The sequence below is a fragment of the Zerene cesonia genome, chromosome 14 (assembly GCF_012273895.1).
Source record: "Zerene cesonia ecotype Mississippi chromosome 14, Zerene_cesonia_1.1, whole genome shotgun sequence".
Taxonomy (NCBI): domain Eukaryota; kingdom Metazoa; phylum Arthropoda; class Insecta; order Lepidoptera; family Pieridae; genus Zerene; species Zerene cesonia.
The window spans coordinates 5,361,576-5,377,160 of record NC_052115.1 but is presented as its reverse complement, the minus strand read 5'-3'; the positions used below and the strand labels follow the sequence as shown (position 1 = coordinate 5,377,160).

Genomic DNA, 15,585 nt, shown 5'->3' with positions numbered 1-15,585 from the left:
TATTTACTCAAAATCCAAGTCTAATTTTTACGTAGTGTTTAGGAAATGTCTTTTTTTTCTAGTGAAAAGAATCGGCTAGAAACTCTAGCAGAAAATAAAAAATGCTTAGAAATTTATTATAATTTAATAAAAAAAAAAACTAAATTATTTAAAATTAATGCGCTTCAATAACTTCATGCGGGAACCACTGCGACGACTCTAGTCCATCCCACAACGATAACTCGGGGTCCAAGAATTCTTGATTCATCTCATCAATGTCAATTGGTCGTTTGTGTTCTGCATGTGATCATGAGAATTGTTAACAAATTTTAATATGTATTTAAAAATTAATTATTCAAATCCATTAGGGAAATATAAAAATAAAAACGCCTTATACCATTAGCCACAGCTCACAATAAAATAAATATTAAATGTTTAATACCATAAAAATAAGAAAGCAATGTTTACAAATGAATATCAATACCTACACATTTTTTACAATTCGTTGTATATAACTTGTATGATATTACATCAAGTTCGCCTGAATGTTACTCAGTTCGAAACGAAAAACCCAACATGCAAACAAAATTTACACACAGCATAACAATAATTATTTTGTAACAGCCCAATATTTACACAATACATATTTTTTATTATTTTGCACTACTGCCAGCAAACATTTTCTAAAAGCTTTCTACATTATCAATATCAATAAAAAGTATATAAAAATTTGCATACAAACAGTAATCATACTCACCAACGAGCGCTAATTCATCGCTCTGAGCTTTAGCAGCAACAGCTTGCGCGGGGTCCATTACCGGCGCCGCCTGCACCGCCGCGCTCGCGTCCCCCTGCCCATAGTAGCCAGACCACGCTGAATAATTTTGCCAATAGGCTGACGGATCATAATATTGGTTGTACTCCTATAATTATAACTCTTGATCAATACAACTATTACACTCAAACTACACCAACTATAAGCTCAATACTTTCCTGGTACCTTACGGTAAGCAAGGTATGCAGCAAAAATATAAGAGAAGAAGCCTGCGTTATGCTGTCATCTGTACAATGAGCCAATGTGAGCAATTTTAGCTTGATACAACATTCACTTTAGTAAGTTTGCATATGCATTGAAGTGATGCACGCAAAAGAAAATTATATTGAGACGAGCCAATTAAACATAAGCATTTCAATTTGAAAATTCAGGCATTCATTTTGTATTAGTTAATGCTGAGTTTAAATGTTTTATAAGAGAAGAATGAAGCTATAAAACAGAAAAAACCATACCGCTCCAGTTGTATAAGTGGGATTTGTTGCAGTACTAGATGTAGTGCTGGGTGTTGTCACAGCACTTTTAGGTTTTGGTACTGCAGTACATATTTTCAGTGGTTTTGACCCGAGGCCAGTATACCCATTCATTGCATATAATGCATTCCGCTGTTCTTCCTCATTTCCAAATCGTACAAAACCATACCCCTTAGTATAACCGGCATTGTCTAATATTACTGAAAAAGATTTCAAATGCAATTACTATTTTTTTGTACATAGATTTAGTATTTAGTTTTAAAGTATGTGTAATTTTATTAATAGGTCTAGGATAAATCCAAAAACATACAGACCTTTTGCTGTCTTAATAGATGAATACTTTGATGCAAATACCCTATATAACGAATAGTCATCAACATCTGGGCTGAGGTCACCAACCCAGACAGAAAATTCTCTTTCCTGTTGCATATTAGCTCTGGCTTCCCTTGAAGCTGTATTAAGTCTGAATCTCACAACTGGAAATGTTCCCGGAATGGGTTTGCCATTCAACTTGTGCATTGTATCAATAGCTTCTTCGTCAGTCTGCAAGTGAAAAATGTTAATTTTTTCTTACTTTTCTTTTGCTATAAGAAAAAGTGGTAGACACAGTAGTACAGTTCTGGCTGTTAATGTAAAACAGTATCATTTTTGGATATAAATATAATAACTGGATTAAACATTTTGCTTGTGATGATTAAACATTGAAAGTTGATAAAAAATATAAAATAAAATTTAATTAATTAACAGTTTTATAGTTATATAAAATAATACCTGAAAATGAACGAAAGCATAACCCGCCGGTTCACCTGTGAATTTATTTCTCATGACTTTAACAGCTAATGGCCTTTGACCCATCCTATGAAAAGCGGCCAAAATAAAGCTCTCAGTCATGTTTGGTTCCAACTGTAAAGTCATATTCAATTAGAATAAATAGCATAGTACAAAATTTTTTTAAATAAATTAAAACTACTTACACTACCCATCCACAATTGACACTGCATGGTGATGATTTATGTAGTTTACCTTTCCAATCTGTTAATAGTAAATAAAATAGACCTAATAAACTGCCTATTCACTTATTATAATTGATCTTATGAACAAGATATGTACGAATTGTACGATGTTTGTTATTTTGATTCCCTGATTCCAGATTCACTTGACGTTTCGTCAATTTGACAAAATATTATGGCAACATATAAAAAAATAAAAGCAAACCATTCGCGCTACGACCTTCTTTTTGGTAATAAATATGGTATATGAAAAATACTGGGCCTGAGTTGTTAATTTCTTAAATTTGTTAACGTTAAAGAATGTGTAAAGGACTGTATTATTAAATAACCATGGTTATTGACAATCTACCTATTGCTGGTTTCTTATATTTAAATACATATTAATTTTTTTTGCGTACGGCTACTGCCACTTGTACATAAATAAAATTGTGACAGTACTCGTGCGTTACCTCAATTTTACAACTTGTCATCACCAAGCAAATAACATTTGTCAATGTCAGTTGGTCCAGTTTCCAACAAAGGATATAGGTACCTATAAAAAGTTTTTGGTGATTCTTATCTGATTAGTCAATGGCTTAACAAGTTAACACGTCGGCAAAGTGAAGTTTAAATATGTCGCGACTTGATAATATAGAAGCCTTGGAACAACAGTTAGCTGAATTGCAGGTGAATAAAGATCTTAATTCTCCAGGAAGAATCAAAAAGATACCACCAGCTGTGCCGCCAAAAAAGAAGGCTCAACCACAAGTTCCACATAGTGCTGTGGTAAATAAAGTATGTGAGCCATCATACTCTTTGAAAATATCGTCATTAACCAACAACGAGGTTCCGCCACCACCACCGCCGCCACCACCGACTTACAACAATGTATTACGACATGCCAATCACGTCCATACTCATAAAGATTATGCTAATGTAACTCAACTCTCCCTCCCCAATGTTTCATTTAAAAATAATGTTCCATTACCATCTAAAGTTTATAACCCTACCTACAGTAATATACCGCCATATCAAACTTCGAATCCGCCTCCACCACCACCTATCAACATGACTCAATTAAAAAGTTATGATCCCAATCATAACCATGAAGAATATTTACCACCTCCTTCACCTGTCAGCTCTAATTATAGCGAGCTTGCTAGAGCCACGGCGAACATAAACTTCAATCAAGAGAGACCTACATATCCCCCAATCTATCAAAATGATTATCCTGAGTATGGGGTGTCTCAGGCTTCCACCTATGAATCACTTTATGAGCCTATCAGTCCTCATCCAAACAATAAGTCATCTTCTGCAAATACCACTCCTACTTTTAAAAATAATTTAATTAAAACGGGAAAATCACCATTACCAAAGGAACAGGAAGTGGATGCCCTTACAGATCTTCTTGTTCAGTCTATATCGGATAGCCAAGATTTGGATGTATTTGGGATGTGTGTTAAATGCAATCAGAAAGTTGTTGGTGAGAGTTCAGGGTGCACAGCAATGGGAAATATGTACCATGTTCAGTGTTTCCGCTGTGAACACTGCAATACAAATTTGCAGGGTAATCCATTTTATGATGTTGATGGCCAGCCATATTGTGAAGCTGATTATTATGAAACCTTGGAGAAATGCTCAGTATGCAATAAACCAATTTTGGACAGAATCCTTAGAGCAACTGGCAAGCCTTACCATCCAACTTGCTTTACTTGTATTGTATGTGGCAAAAGTCTTGATGGCATTCCGTTTACTGTGGACGCAATGAACCAGATTCACTGTATTGAAGATTTTCATAAGAAATTTGCCCCCCGTTGTTGTGTGTGTGAGCTGCCCATAATGCCAGAAGGAGGGGAAGAGGAGACAGTTCGAGTTGTGGCTTTGGATCGCAATTTCCATGTACGCTGCTATAGATGTGAGGATTGTGGCCTCCTGTTATCATCTGAATCTGAAGGTAGAGGCTGCTACCCTCTTGATGGCCATATTCTATGTAAAGCATGCAATGCACACCGCATCCGTCTTTTAACAAATGTGATGACTACTGATCTGTAGTTAGCTACTACTCTTGAAAAATTTATATTTGGAGTTTTTTTATATATTTCTACTATACTATTCTACTATATATACATATTTCTACAATACTTATTTATAGCTGTAAGTGGATTGAGATGTAATATAAATAAGTATTTACATTAAAAAGTCATTATTTATAGATTGTAATGCCTGTCCTTTTATGATGGCAGCTAAGGTTGTTCAAAGTCATGTGACATTTATATTTATAAATAATATATTAAATTATTGATTATTTAGATGACATTGTATTACGAAGAAAAGGCTGTTGATATTTATAGGTTGAATCAAAATTGATGAGCGTGATATATTGATATGAATGCCAAAATTATAAAATTGCATTTCAATGCTTAATCTATTTTATACACATTTTTTAAATTGTAGTTATAGGCATATTTTATGACTTTATACACTTATTTAGTAGGTTTTATTAATAAAGTAATATAAAGTTTGTACTTATGTCTATTATTACCTATTGATCCTTACTAATAATATGTAATAGTAATATTTTATTTTATTAATTTTTAAATTTGGTTTTTCTTATAAAATATTTGAGTCAACAAAATTTACTGTGGATGCCTAATATATAAAATATATCTGGGAGCATGAGATGATTATTTTATTCATCATCTATAACTACAGAAATTGAATAAATAAACATAAAATTGTTGCAAAAAATGTAATATTATAATATCAATAAATTTACAATACTGGCAGAAAATACATAAAAAGGCACTTAAATCACAGTTTTTAAATGTAAAGAAGACAAATTATACAATTAACATTACCTACTAACTAGATATATGCAATACTCTTGCTTCTTTTCGTTGCCTAGGTATCAATATTCATACAATTTTACAATAATATGTCACTCAAACGGTAGGACACAACGGACAATAACAAAATGACCAGTCAATCATAATCTTTTGGATTTGGAAAAAAAAATAATTAAAAGGCAAGTAAGTCAACTAGCTTCTAAAATATAAAAAGATTAGATTAATATGTTTAAGGGTACGTAAAAGTACCTAAGCTTACATTCGAGGTAACGGCGCCTATAATTAAAATGTTTATAAACATTGCATTGACTAAATTTACGTTGAGATCTGTGTTCGAAATGACTTATCGTTAAAAGTCTAAAAATGTGTACATTTTAAGAAATAGGAACCACATTAATTTGAAGAGAACTTATTAATTGTTGATTATGAAATACAAAAAAAATAAATACAATAAGTACATTAATGACGAGTAGTTAGTAGCATTCCTTATTTAATTAATAAAACATTCTATTTAAATGTACCTATGTCTGTTTAGTATATCTGTTATATTTTATGTCTTAACTTTGTGTTAAATTTTGGCGGGCTTAATACTTGTTTCATAAAGATAGATCGTTTTTCTTTAATTTGTTTTGTTGCTGAACTAAATTCATCCACAGACGTAGAATTTATTTGGTCGGAAGAACTAAAATTCTCAGGAGGAAAACACATTCCGTCATTCTCATTACCATACTCTGCTGTCGTCTGTTTTCGATCTTGATTGATGTTGTTTGAATTGCATAACTTTGATAAATTATTATCTGAACGGTTATATAGTATTTCTTCATCAGAATTCAACTTGGGTTCAAATTTTTCCCGTAGTATGGAAAATTTTCGCCGTGGTCTATTCCTAGAACTCTTTTTAATATTAGATGATTTTGAGGCTGATGTGTTTGCACTAGAATCCTTTTGAATCAGAGATTGCAAAGACGGTGTTTTGCGGCTTAATGAAAAGTTTTCCGTGGAATTATATGGTAATGATGTATTTTCCGAAACTAATTGCCAAAGAAGATCAATATCTTTATTTGAAATGTCGTGTAAACGATTAGATTGATTAACAATCTTTTTATGATCGGTTTTTAAACTATTATAAGATTTTTCTCTTCTTGTCGAATTTTGAGGATAATTAGAAACATTATTGGAATAAGAATTATCACAATTGGCTATATTCATGTCTTTCAATTGTGTATCTAATTTAGCCGCATGCGATGAATCTAAAGCAATTTGTTTTTCGGTCAAGGCATCCATTGTATTACTGGAATCAAATTTAGATGGTTCTTTCCAAAGAGCTTTTTTTAAATTATTTTCACTTTGATTAAAAGTTTTGAATTGAGGTGATTCCCAAGTATGTTCCCTTCTATGATATAAATTCCTAGGTGAATTTGTAACTGTGGCTTTTCTTATTTCATCTATTGTTGCTACAAGTGAACTTTCTGAATTCAAATGTTTTTTATTTGAAGGATCTATATCACCTAAGTCGTCTAACTCTTCTATTATGGGTTCTAAATGATTTGGATCCTTATTATTTTCTAATATGTAGGATTTTGTTAAGAGAGCGTCATCACTGGTTTGGCACATCACAGTATTAGCGTAATCATCAGGATTTCTTTCGACTTTTACGAAAACATTTGAATACGTATGGGGCTTTTTTGGAAATGGAGGAGCAGATAATATTGCGTTCTTTAGTTCTTGAGACAAACAACTACTTATTTCTGAACTTTCAGATGTAAATGTATCCCGACTCCTATCTCTAACTACGCTACCATCGTGAAGCCAATTTTCAATGTCACAATATCCATTCCAAGATCGGAGACCCCAAGCTTCTCGCGCAATATTAACGGCACAAATATTTTCATAATCATGTACGGATAATATTTCGGTCGGAGTGTCTAAATCACGTTTAACGTGAAAGAGGCCCGAATTCATACCATTTTTCTTTCTATCTTTTTTTGTATACATTTCCTTAAGAATGTCTAATGCTATTCTCTGAATATTTTCTATATCAGCATCTTGATTTCCTACTTTTATATTTTTCAAAGCACTTAAGCACAGCTTCTGTACTATATTCTCATTAAATGTGTTTATATCAGAACTGTTAATATCACTAAAACTTAAGTCTAGATCCATATCAATGGAATCAGATGATGTTTTCTTATTCGATCCATCTGTATCGTGACTTAATTCAGAACTACGATCAGTCTTTACTTTGGAGAATTCTTGATTGATAATATTAGACGCACCTAAGTTTAGATTATTAAAATCATCTCTCAATTCGTCAGAAGAACAAATACCTCTACGTTTTTGGACATTAAGGACATTCGAAGTAATTTCATCAATGGAGCTTTCCAGATTTTCTATAGATGAGAGTTTAAGGGTCAATTCAGTAGGAGAACATATTTTCTTTTTGGGTTTTATGATTAAACTATCATGTCTATTGATTACAGTTTGTGGGGTGTTTTCAATTGTATACAATTCAATGCTAGAGGTATCCATGCTAATATTACCAATAGGTGCTGAAGTGAATGTGGGTGTTCCCGATCTTGCGATCCAATGGTCCAGTAGAAATTTTTTGTCAGCGTTTTCGCTTTCATTTGGTTGACCAGTTTGGGAAGCATTGGAGTCTTTTCTGTGAAACACCGAAAATGTGATTTAAATAATTTTGCATGAACTTTTACTAATTCAGTAACTACTTATTGTTTATAACTTTAAAAATAAATTACCTTTTTTCGTAGTTTGTCACCTGAGGAATGTTGGAATTTTTAAATAATCTTAAGTTATTTAAGTTCGCACTTTTTTCATTCTCTGTTTTAGTATTATCACACCCAACTTTGTTGTTCAATTCAACATCTTCGTGTACATATCTCCAAGGAATTGGTCCTTTGGAATGGAAATATCTATAATATACAATCATAGCTGCAATGCCTAAAAATTTTTTTCATTTTGTGAAAACAATAATAAAAATACAATACAAATATAAGCACAAGTAACAATACTCTAATTACATACCAATCAAAGTGCCAAAAATCACACAAATTGTGGCGGCAATTGACCAAGCTTTCTTCTGTCTCTCGATATCCGTTATAAGCATGTACAAAAGCATACTGCCCAAATTCTGGGTGACTATCAATGTATAGAACATCATTAGTCTATAGCGAGTATGCCCTTCTTTCACGTTTATAAAACAGAAACAATATACAAATCCCATTACAGCATTGTAGAGAGTTTCTTCAAATTTGTTTGGGCAAAAAGTTGTTTTCTGTGTTATTATCCAGAACGTCATTGCAGACCAGTGCAACCCTAAAATAGTTTTGTTAAGTTTTATATTACATGAGTATTGTCTATACAGAATTTATCACACTAGAATATGCAGACTTTCACTCGACGACGACACAAGGAATCACATTTTAAATCTGTTAAAAACAGATTCATTAAAATTAATTAATCCTATGCTCAGGGCTTAAATTTTACTAAAATTTTATACTTATGTTAGCTATGTGTATATAACATATGTATATAACATCAAACTTTCCACAAAAAACATTTATGTTGCTTTTTTTGTGAAAAAAATAATGTTAGGATAGTTTGCATTGGTCTAGAAATTTTGGTGTAATGAAGTTAGAGTATATTTGGTTGAATATTAAAATTACAAAGAAAGTGGGTACAAAGGTGCATATGAATCTAATATTGCCTAAAGTGGTTACTTGATAAATAAACATACCCAGAGGTATCAGAGTCCATACACCAAAAATTATACTGAACAAAAAAATTCCAGCTATTCTTCCTATTAGAGTTCCGAAATGCCATGTCAGTTTTAATAATAAAGAGGTCCAATCAATGCTATCAGATGAAAAGGTGGTAGTGCTATATATGTATGTAACACAACCCCATATCACAGACGCTATAGAAGCTGTTAATGAAAATACTGAAAAAGTAAATAAAATTAATATTTGTTTTGAAATAAATGCATACATACATGTGTTAATCTTTTATTTTTAATTGAATTATTGACTGTGCCAGCAACCATTTTTTTATAACAAAAATAAATTCATTAGTTACATACTTAGTCTAAAATTCTCTTAGCTAAATGAAATCAATATGAATTCTTTTGCTATTGTGTGTATAAATAATGAACTAGCAGTGAGCCCTTCATTTGCCCATGGTACATACTTAACACATGTAGAGTGTTATAGCAGTAATGGCCAATTATGTAGGTATCACATTCTTACATATTCAACAGGAAGAGAATTATTAAATTCCGTGAAGTAGTTATTGATATCAGTGCTTTCAAACAAACAAACTTTCCTGAATTTATATTATTTGCAAAGATAATTATTTCAAAATAAAAATTGTAGTCTTACCCCTTGTTTGGTAGTTTTCATTCAACATTACAATTGCATAAGTCTGAAGAATGATCTGAGGAATAGTCCCCGTAAACACATATAAGAAATGCAGTAAACTCAAATCATTTCTCTGAGTCAAAAGTTTTTGCGATTTTACTAATTCTAAGTTTTTACATGAAAACACTTCATATAAAAATAATATGTACCTGCAACATAAGCAATAAAAATAAATTAAAATAAGTAAACAAATTCTAATATGTCGATTTAATGATATAATAAAAACTATTAATTTGTGCTTAAATAAATATTTACTAATGGTTCGCCCTCTTCTCTATATGAAATATGTTAATTTATTAACATCAACACATGCATGGTATATAAAATGGTTATAGTAAATACCTTTCCAATAGTCCTACAAGAAACCCATGGGTAACCCAATGGTGTATATTTATTTTTTTATCTATAACAAACCATCTTAATGAAAATATATTTATCAATATATTTGGAGTTACAATAAAAGTAAGGGTTATAAGGGCCCAATCTAAGTACCCATCTCTACAATATTCTACAAACACCAATATATCTGAAAAATAAATTGTTATAAATATATTTTTTTATCATTTAATATAAACACCAAGGTATTTAGCTATATAATTGTAACAAACCTGTCGCTAGATCGGCAAGAATAGTAACAAGTGATATAAATACACTTATAACATTAAAAACACAACAATTTTCATCTTGATTTTTAATATTTTTTTCCTCTCTGGAACTTCTTATTTTACAGGCATCAGCCATTCTATAAAATTTTATTCATATTGTTATGTATATTTTCTAATTTAAAGTTTTTATAACATTCGAATCTGTTTCTTACAAAATTTAATTCATATCTATAGCTTTATAAAAACTTTATTCAAAGCTGCGCAGACGCACCGCAGACGCACATACAAACAAGACAAAGTAACCATAGACATCGCAATGTATAGAGATGTAGAACTTAAATGCATAAATAATTATGCTATGTAACCTTATAAATAAAAATTTAAGATACAATGCAATCAAATTCTAATATAATTTCGAAGGATAACTACAAATATGCATGACAACAAAATTAAAATTCGTATTCACAACCAGACAAACGACTAAATAGAGTCGTTATTAGTATGTAGTTGCATCTTAGGTGAGTGGGCCTAGGTTGATTATTATATTTTGCGTACCATGTGGCATATATGAGTTAGCTCACCGTTTTTTAATATACATAACTATATAATGATTATTCATAATATACAATACCTAAATAAAGAATATTCATAATTTTTAGACCTACGTAGCTTTTACTGTCAAAATACCTACAAGGAATAAAAATATTTTCCTTAAAAGGCCGGCAAACCTTCACAAAGGTCTTGTAAAGGTTTAGTCTATGGCGCGCGATTTAGTTGTCAGTGTCAGGTCACTTGAAACTTTGACAGCCGACAATTCACAGTTGTCAATAAAGCGTTTGCATTTGTGGATAGGATTTGCAATACAAACGCTTTATTTTTCGGAATAATTTACGTCTAGTAAAAAAAAGTCTACATAAAAATTTTTGTCATTCAGAAGTTAATAGTGAAAGTTAACAAATAATTATGGCTAAAGAAGGCGATATGTCGTTATTTAATGATGTTCTCGAGCCTTTTCGGCGTGTTATAAATACCGACCCTCCAAAAGATAAGTTATCCTCTTCGACTAAGTTAAATTTTTCAGACAGTAGTAATCAGTCCGTAAAAGAAGGTAAGATATAAGGTGCTTTAATATGTATCGCCTTCTTTAAAATAATATTTGCATATTTTATTTAAGAAAAAATATTTTTTTTAGGTATATCTAACCTACTAAGTTCAGGAAAACGCAAGTCAAGCTTTAGTGGTACAGACGCAGAAACCCCGGGAAAGCGCACGCGCATAGATTCAACAAGCGTGCCTCCATCACCATGGGAAGCTAGAAAACTGAAAACTGACTTGATCGCTATGAAAGCACAAGTATTAATTATTCTAATTGGTTAAATATAACTTAGCTTAACATGAAAACTTACAATTATATTCATTTTTTTAAATATAATATTTTAGATAACCAAGTTAGAGGCCCGTATAAATCATCAGCATGCAATTCGGAAGGAGATGCAAATATTGTTTGAAGAAGAAAAAGCGTCTTTAGTGGACCAGCACAAGAGGGATGAGCGAATGATGTCTGATTTGGAAGATAGATTGCAATTAGTGAGGAAGAGGGAACAGGATTTAAGAGAGGAATTTACTGAGGTTTGTACGTAAAATGTCTTATTTTTAATTATTGATGGGTTATAATTAAAAATACTGATATATAATTTTTAATTATGACCCATCATATGTGTTGAAAATATGTTTATATTTCTAATACTCTTTAGATAAAAAACAACTATCCCTTTGATAGAACATAAATTCACCCAGCATCTCTTAGGACGTGTTTGTAAGAATGTTGGTAACTAAATATACATATTTATAATTATACCAGAAAATGTTAAAACCAGACCAGGAATATATTTGGTGCTATTAAAAACATGGAATTTAACATACTACCTATTCAATGAATTAATTTATTTTTATTACAGTCGGTAAAAGAATTTAAAGGCAGTAAAGCAAAATGGGAAAGTGAAAGGTTAGAGCTTCAGAAACAAGTGGCAGAATTAAAGGACCAATTACTCGAAGCTAATGTTAGCAGTAAGGACCAATTGTCCGAAATGGAAAAGGATATGAATGAATTGTTAGCTGTAAGTAATTTATAAATTATATTTATTTTATTTTTAGTGTATTTTATCTAGCCTTCTTTCCTTTTTTTTAAATATAATGATATTTTACACTTGAGTCTTGATCTTATGTCTAAAGACTGTGATTAATAAACCCTGTGATAATGAAAAGTAGAATTGAAGGAAATTTTTAGTGATGGTGTTTCTGTTTGAAGTCATAATTAATAAAAAAATGTTATAAGCATTATACCAAAGTAAAAAATATATATTCTTCAGAACTTCTGTATATACAGCACGATACAGGTTTTATCTTATTTGCATTGAAACTTATTCAATGCAAATAAGATGTAAAGGCATGTGTGATCAAGTATGGATGGTCATTTTATATCTTATTTTATCTTTAAACTAACTTTATGGGTTTTAGGCTTTAGAGGCTGCACAAGAAGAAAGTGAGATACTTAAGGGAGAGGTTGAAAAGCTCAAGGCAAAGTCTGACCAATGTACTATGTTGAAGGCCCAACTAGAAAAACAAGCATTTGAATTGCAGCAAGCCACTAATAAGTTGAAGGAAATTGAATATGAGAGAGATTCTTACAAAGACTGGCAGCAACAGGCAAAGGTATTTGTTTATTTTGAGTACTTGGTAAACTGCTTTCTTAGCTTTATATTGATACTAGCTGCGCCCCGCGGTTTCACCCGCGTAAGTCCGTATTCCGTAGGAATATCGGTATAAAAAATTGCCTATATGTTATTCCAGTTGTCCAGCTGTCTACATACCAAATTCAAACAAAAACTACTGAACCAATTGCATCATTGCAAAGAGCAACAAACACACACACATCCTTACAAACTTTCGCATTTATAATATTAGTATTTAGTAAGAAGGATATTAGTAGGATAATTAGCAAGGAAATATAAGTAGGATATTGATGAGTAAAAACTCTGTAAAATAAATAAAATCCCTGGTCTTGTGGGCTACAAAAGGCTGATCAACTAATAACCTTTAATGAATATTTATTGTTTTACATTTGCTTCATCATCCAAAGTTCTTAAATTGTATGTAAAATATTTGTATGTACATTATAATCACTATTGTAAAACCTGAAATTTGCATAAGAAACATTAATTTGTGAGTAAAATTATTCCCTTTTTTTTCGTAAGCTCAGTATTAAATTTTTTTGCGAAAGTAATTTATTATAATATGAAATCTCAATTGTAATTTATCGCTTTAACAAAATTTTCGTTTTTATATAAATTTTCAGACAGCTCAAAAACGGCTATCGAACATGGCGGAATTAGAAAAGGAAGTGGGCAGGTTGCGTGCGACTGAACGCTCATTACGTGACGCGGTTTGCAATAAGTTGATCTTGGAGGAGCAAGTGCATATATTGTCGACCAAGGTGGAGGCGCTGCAGCCTGTACAACAGGAGCTACATGAAGCTAAGGCAAGTTGAAATTAGGTCACAATTTACTCTAATTAACTCCTTATTGAAGTGAAAATCCTTTAGCCACATTGAGTGCTTCTTGGTGTGGAAAATGATATAGATTCGCATTAATATATAACAATAGTTATAAAGTATCGGATATATTACTACAGTCATACTGTGATTCAGTCTATTAGGCAGTCATAATGCCTAATTTTATATTTTACCATAAATTTGAATTGAATCTTAACAGAGGTATATATTTCTTTTATTTTATCACTACTTTTATGTATTTTTTTTTTTGATAAGTGACAAATAAATGTATACCTGGGCTGTGCCATTGCGAGTAGTAATAATAGGTAACATTAAGATTCATTAAAATAGTATAACAAAATTAACAAAAGTAATACCACATAACCTGGATCACTTCAAAAAGCAATTTAATAAAATTTTATTTAACATGTATATATAACCAATGCAGGTGAAAATAGCATCACTAGAGTCGTCATTAGAAGAATGGCGCAGTGCGGCCCGAAGCCATGGAGTAGAATCAGCCCGGGCTCTATCTTCGGCTTTGGAGAATGCATTGAGCGGACAACTCTCTGCTGTAGCTGGGGCTTCACAAGCACAGTCCCAACTTGCTCAACTTACTGAGGTAAGTTGGTAATAAGTAGTCAGTCGTTGAATGGAAATGGTCAGGTTTTGGTTGTTAGTTAATTTTGCTTATATTTATCATTACATCAGTTATGATGGTAAAAGGAGATAGTGTTTGATACTGTTTTAGAATTAAAAGTATCTTAAGTTTAAAAGAACATATTTAAATGTCGAATGTATAGGGAAAACAATGTTTCATACTTGTAATATTTTAATTCCATTTTTTAAACTAACTTAAGTGTAATGTTAATTGTTATGTTATGTTATCAAGGCTAAATTTCAACACGTTTTCTAAAACTATGGTATTCGTTCTCTATTCAAATATTCAATACAGTTGGAATACAATGATTTGTTAATTGTACTTATTAATTTTATTACTCAGGAAGTGGCAACAATGAAATTCGAACGCGATAAGGCCACAGCAAAATTGAATGATTTGCTGACAGTGCGGAAGAATCAAGAGAGTCTTATACACAGACTGCAAAAGAGACTTCTTATTGTAACCAGAGAAAGGGACAGCTATAGGTGAGAACCTCTGGAATTTGATATTATACTTACAATAATGGCCGATCTTGGCTAATTCTGAGAATTATTCATAGGTTTTGGAATTACATAAATATTTTATTTTGTAATTTCTGTACTATTAAAACTGTTTTCACAAATAATAACAAATCTTTGCATCACGATATTTTTGTATTGTAGGTACTGTTTGAATATTATATGAAAAAACTTTCTTTCAGGCAACAACTGGACAGCTACGAGAAGGAACTCACAGTGACATTAAGCGGGGACGTTGGTGCTGGAGGAGCTGCTTTATTGTCGGCCAGGGTGGAACAGCTGGAGAAGGCCTTGCAAGGCTACCGGGACCTGCTGGCCACTCACGACCAGGAGGGACATGCTAAAGGTGAGATTCGTCCACAATTAATGGTCATTTAACAATTTTTGCAAAGTAAGACCCATAAAGGCAAATTGCATTAAGACCATAACTTCTCTCAAAATTAATTTTAATTAAAGAACCTAAATATAAACACGCTTTTATTGCCAATCGAACTAAATCTTGAAAATAATTTTTGATGACAAAGAGTGTAACATAATTTGATTAATGTGAACATGTTAAAATATCGACGTTATGTACTGATAACGTAACTTGTTCTAATTCGAATAGTTATATTAGTATTCGATTTCAGCCCTGGAATCGGCTCGAGCTGAAGCGAGCAAGTATCGCGAAGAGGCGGAGGCGGCGAAACGCGAAGTGAG

General features: G+C 31.8%; 4 protein-coding genes across 4 annotated transcripts in view; 2 read left to right on the top strand and 2 right to left on the bottom strand.

Moving 5' to 3' along the window:
* Window positions 1-112: 112 nt before the first annotated feature.
* On the bottom strand, window positions 113-2,455 carry LOC119832038 (tRNA selenocysteine 1-associated protein 1). Its single transcript, XM_038355624.1, has 6 exons — window positions 2,259-2,455; window positions 2,056-2,187; window positions 1,599-1,827; window positions 1,267-1,484; window positions 737-902; window positions 113-276 (listed from the first exon to the last, which is right to left on the bottom strand). Exons 1-6 carry the CDS (start codon window positions 2,283-2,285, stop codon window positions 155-157), a joined length of 894 nt encoding a protein of 297 aa, XP_038211552.1. The 5' UTR covers window positions 2,286-2,455; the 3' UTR covers window positions 113-154.
* Window positions 2,456-2,782: 327 nt separating this feature from the next.
* Window positions 2,783-4,798, top strand: LOC119832000 (lipoma-preferred partner homolog). Its single transcript, XM_038355577.1, has one exon. The coding sequence runs from the start codon at window positions 2,907-2,909 to the stop codon at window positions 4,323-4,325; it is 1,419 nt and encodes a 472-aa protein (XP_038211505.1). The 5' UTR covers window positions 2,783-2,906; the 3' UTR covers window positions 4,326-4,798.
* A 263-nt stretch (window positions 4,799-5,061) lies between these two features.
* On the bottom strand, window positions 5,062-10,447 carry LOC119831964 (putative uncharacterized protein DDB_G0282133). The gene is made up of 7 exons (XM_038355537.1): window positions 10,161-10,447; window positions 9,895-10,078; window positions 9,514-9,701; window positions 8,874-9,077; window positions 8,162-8,452; window positions 7,876-8,077; window positions 5,062-7,781 (listed from the first exon to the last, which is right to left on the bottom strand). Exons 1-7 carry the CDS (start codon window positions 10,291-10,293, stop codon window positions 5,663-5,665), a joined length of 3,321 nt encoding a protein of 1,106 aa, XP_038211465.1. The 5' UTR covers window positions 10,294-10,447; the 3' UTR covers window positions 5,062-5,662.
* Window positions 10,448-10,982: 535 nt separating this feature from the next.
* LOC119831821 (mitotic spindle assembly checkpoint protein MAD1) overlaps window positions 10,983-15,585 on the top strand; it is an 8,022-nt gene continuing 3,419 nt past the window's right edge. Inside the window, 10 exon segments of the mRNA XM_038355364.1 lie at window positions 10,983-11,265; window positions 11,350-11,510; window positions 11,598-11,786; window positions 12,116-12,274; window positions 12,675-12,869; window positions 13,513-13,695; window positions 14,156-14,329; window positions 14,711-14,853; window positions 15,069-15,232; window positions 15,516-15,580. Of these exon segments, the coding sequence (XP_038211292.1) occupies window positions 11,121-11,265; window positions 11,350-11,510; window positions 11,598-11,786; window positions 12,116-12,274; window positions 12,675-12,869; window positions 13,513-13,695; window positions 14,156-14,329; window positions 14,711-14,853; window positions 15,069-15,232; window positions 15,516-15,580 (1,578 nt within the window). The 5' untranslated portion in view covers window positions 10,983-11,120.

What these genes read in the sequence shown, in the direction of transcription:
- LOC119832038 (XM_038355624.1), bottom strand. Translation starts at nt 2,285, where the DNA reads ATGCAGTGTCAATTGTGGATGGGTAGT. An exon ending in ATCTATTAAGACAGCAAAAG is followed by an intron (nt 1,485 to 1,598) that starts GTCTGTATGTTT and finishes AATCTTTTTCAG; the next exon opens with TAATATTAGACAATGCCGGT. An exon ending in CCACTTATACAACTGGAGCG is followed by an intron (nt 903 to 1,266) that starts GTATGGTTTTTT and finishes TTATAATTATAG; the next exon opens with GAGTACAACCAATATTATGA.
- LOC119832000 (XM_038355577.1), top strand. Translation starts at nt 2,907, where the DNA reads ATGTCGCGACTTGATAATATAGAAGCCTTGGAACAACAGTTAGCTGAA.
- LOC119831964 (XM_038355537.1), bottom strand. Translation starts at nt 10,293, where the DNA reads ATGGCTGATGCCTGTAAAATAAGAAGTTCCAGAGAGGAAAAAAATATT. An exon ending in GATTTTTGGCACTTTGATTG is followed by an intron (nt 8,078 to 8,161) that starts GTATGTAATTAG and finishes AAAAATTTTTAG; the next exon opens with GCATTGCAGCTATGATTGTA. An exon ending in GTGACAAACTACGAAAAAAG is followed by an intron (nt 7,782 to 7,875) that starts GTAATTTATTTT and finishes GGTGTTTCACAG; the next exon opens with AAAAGACTCCAATGCTTCCC.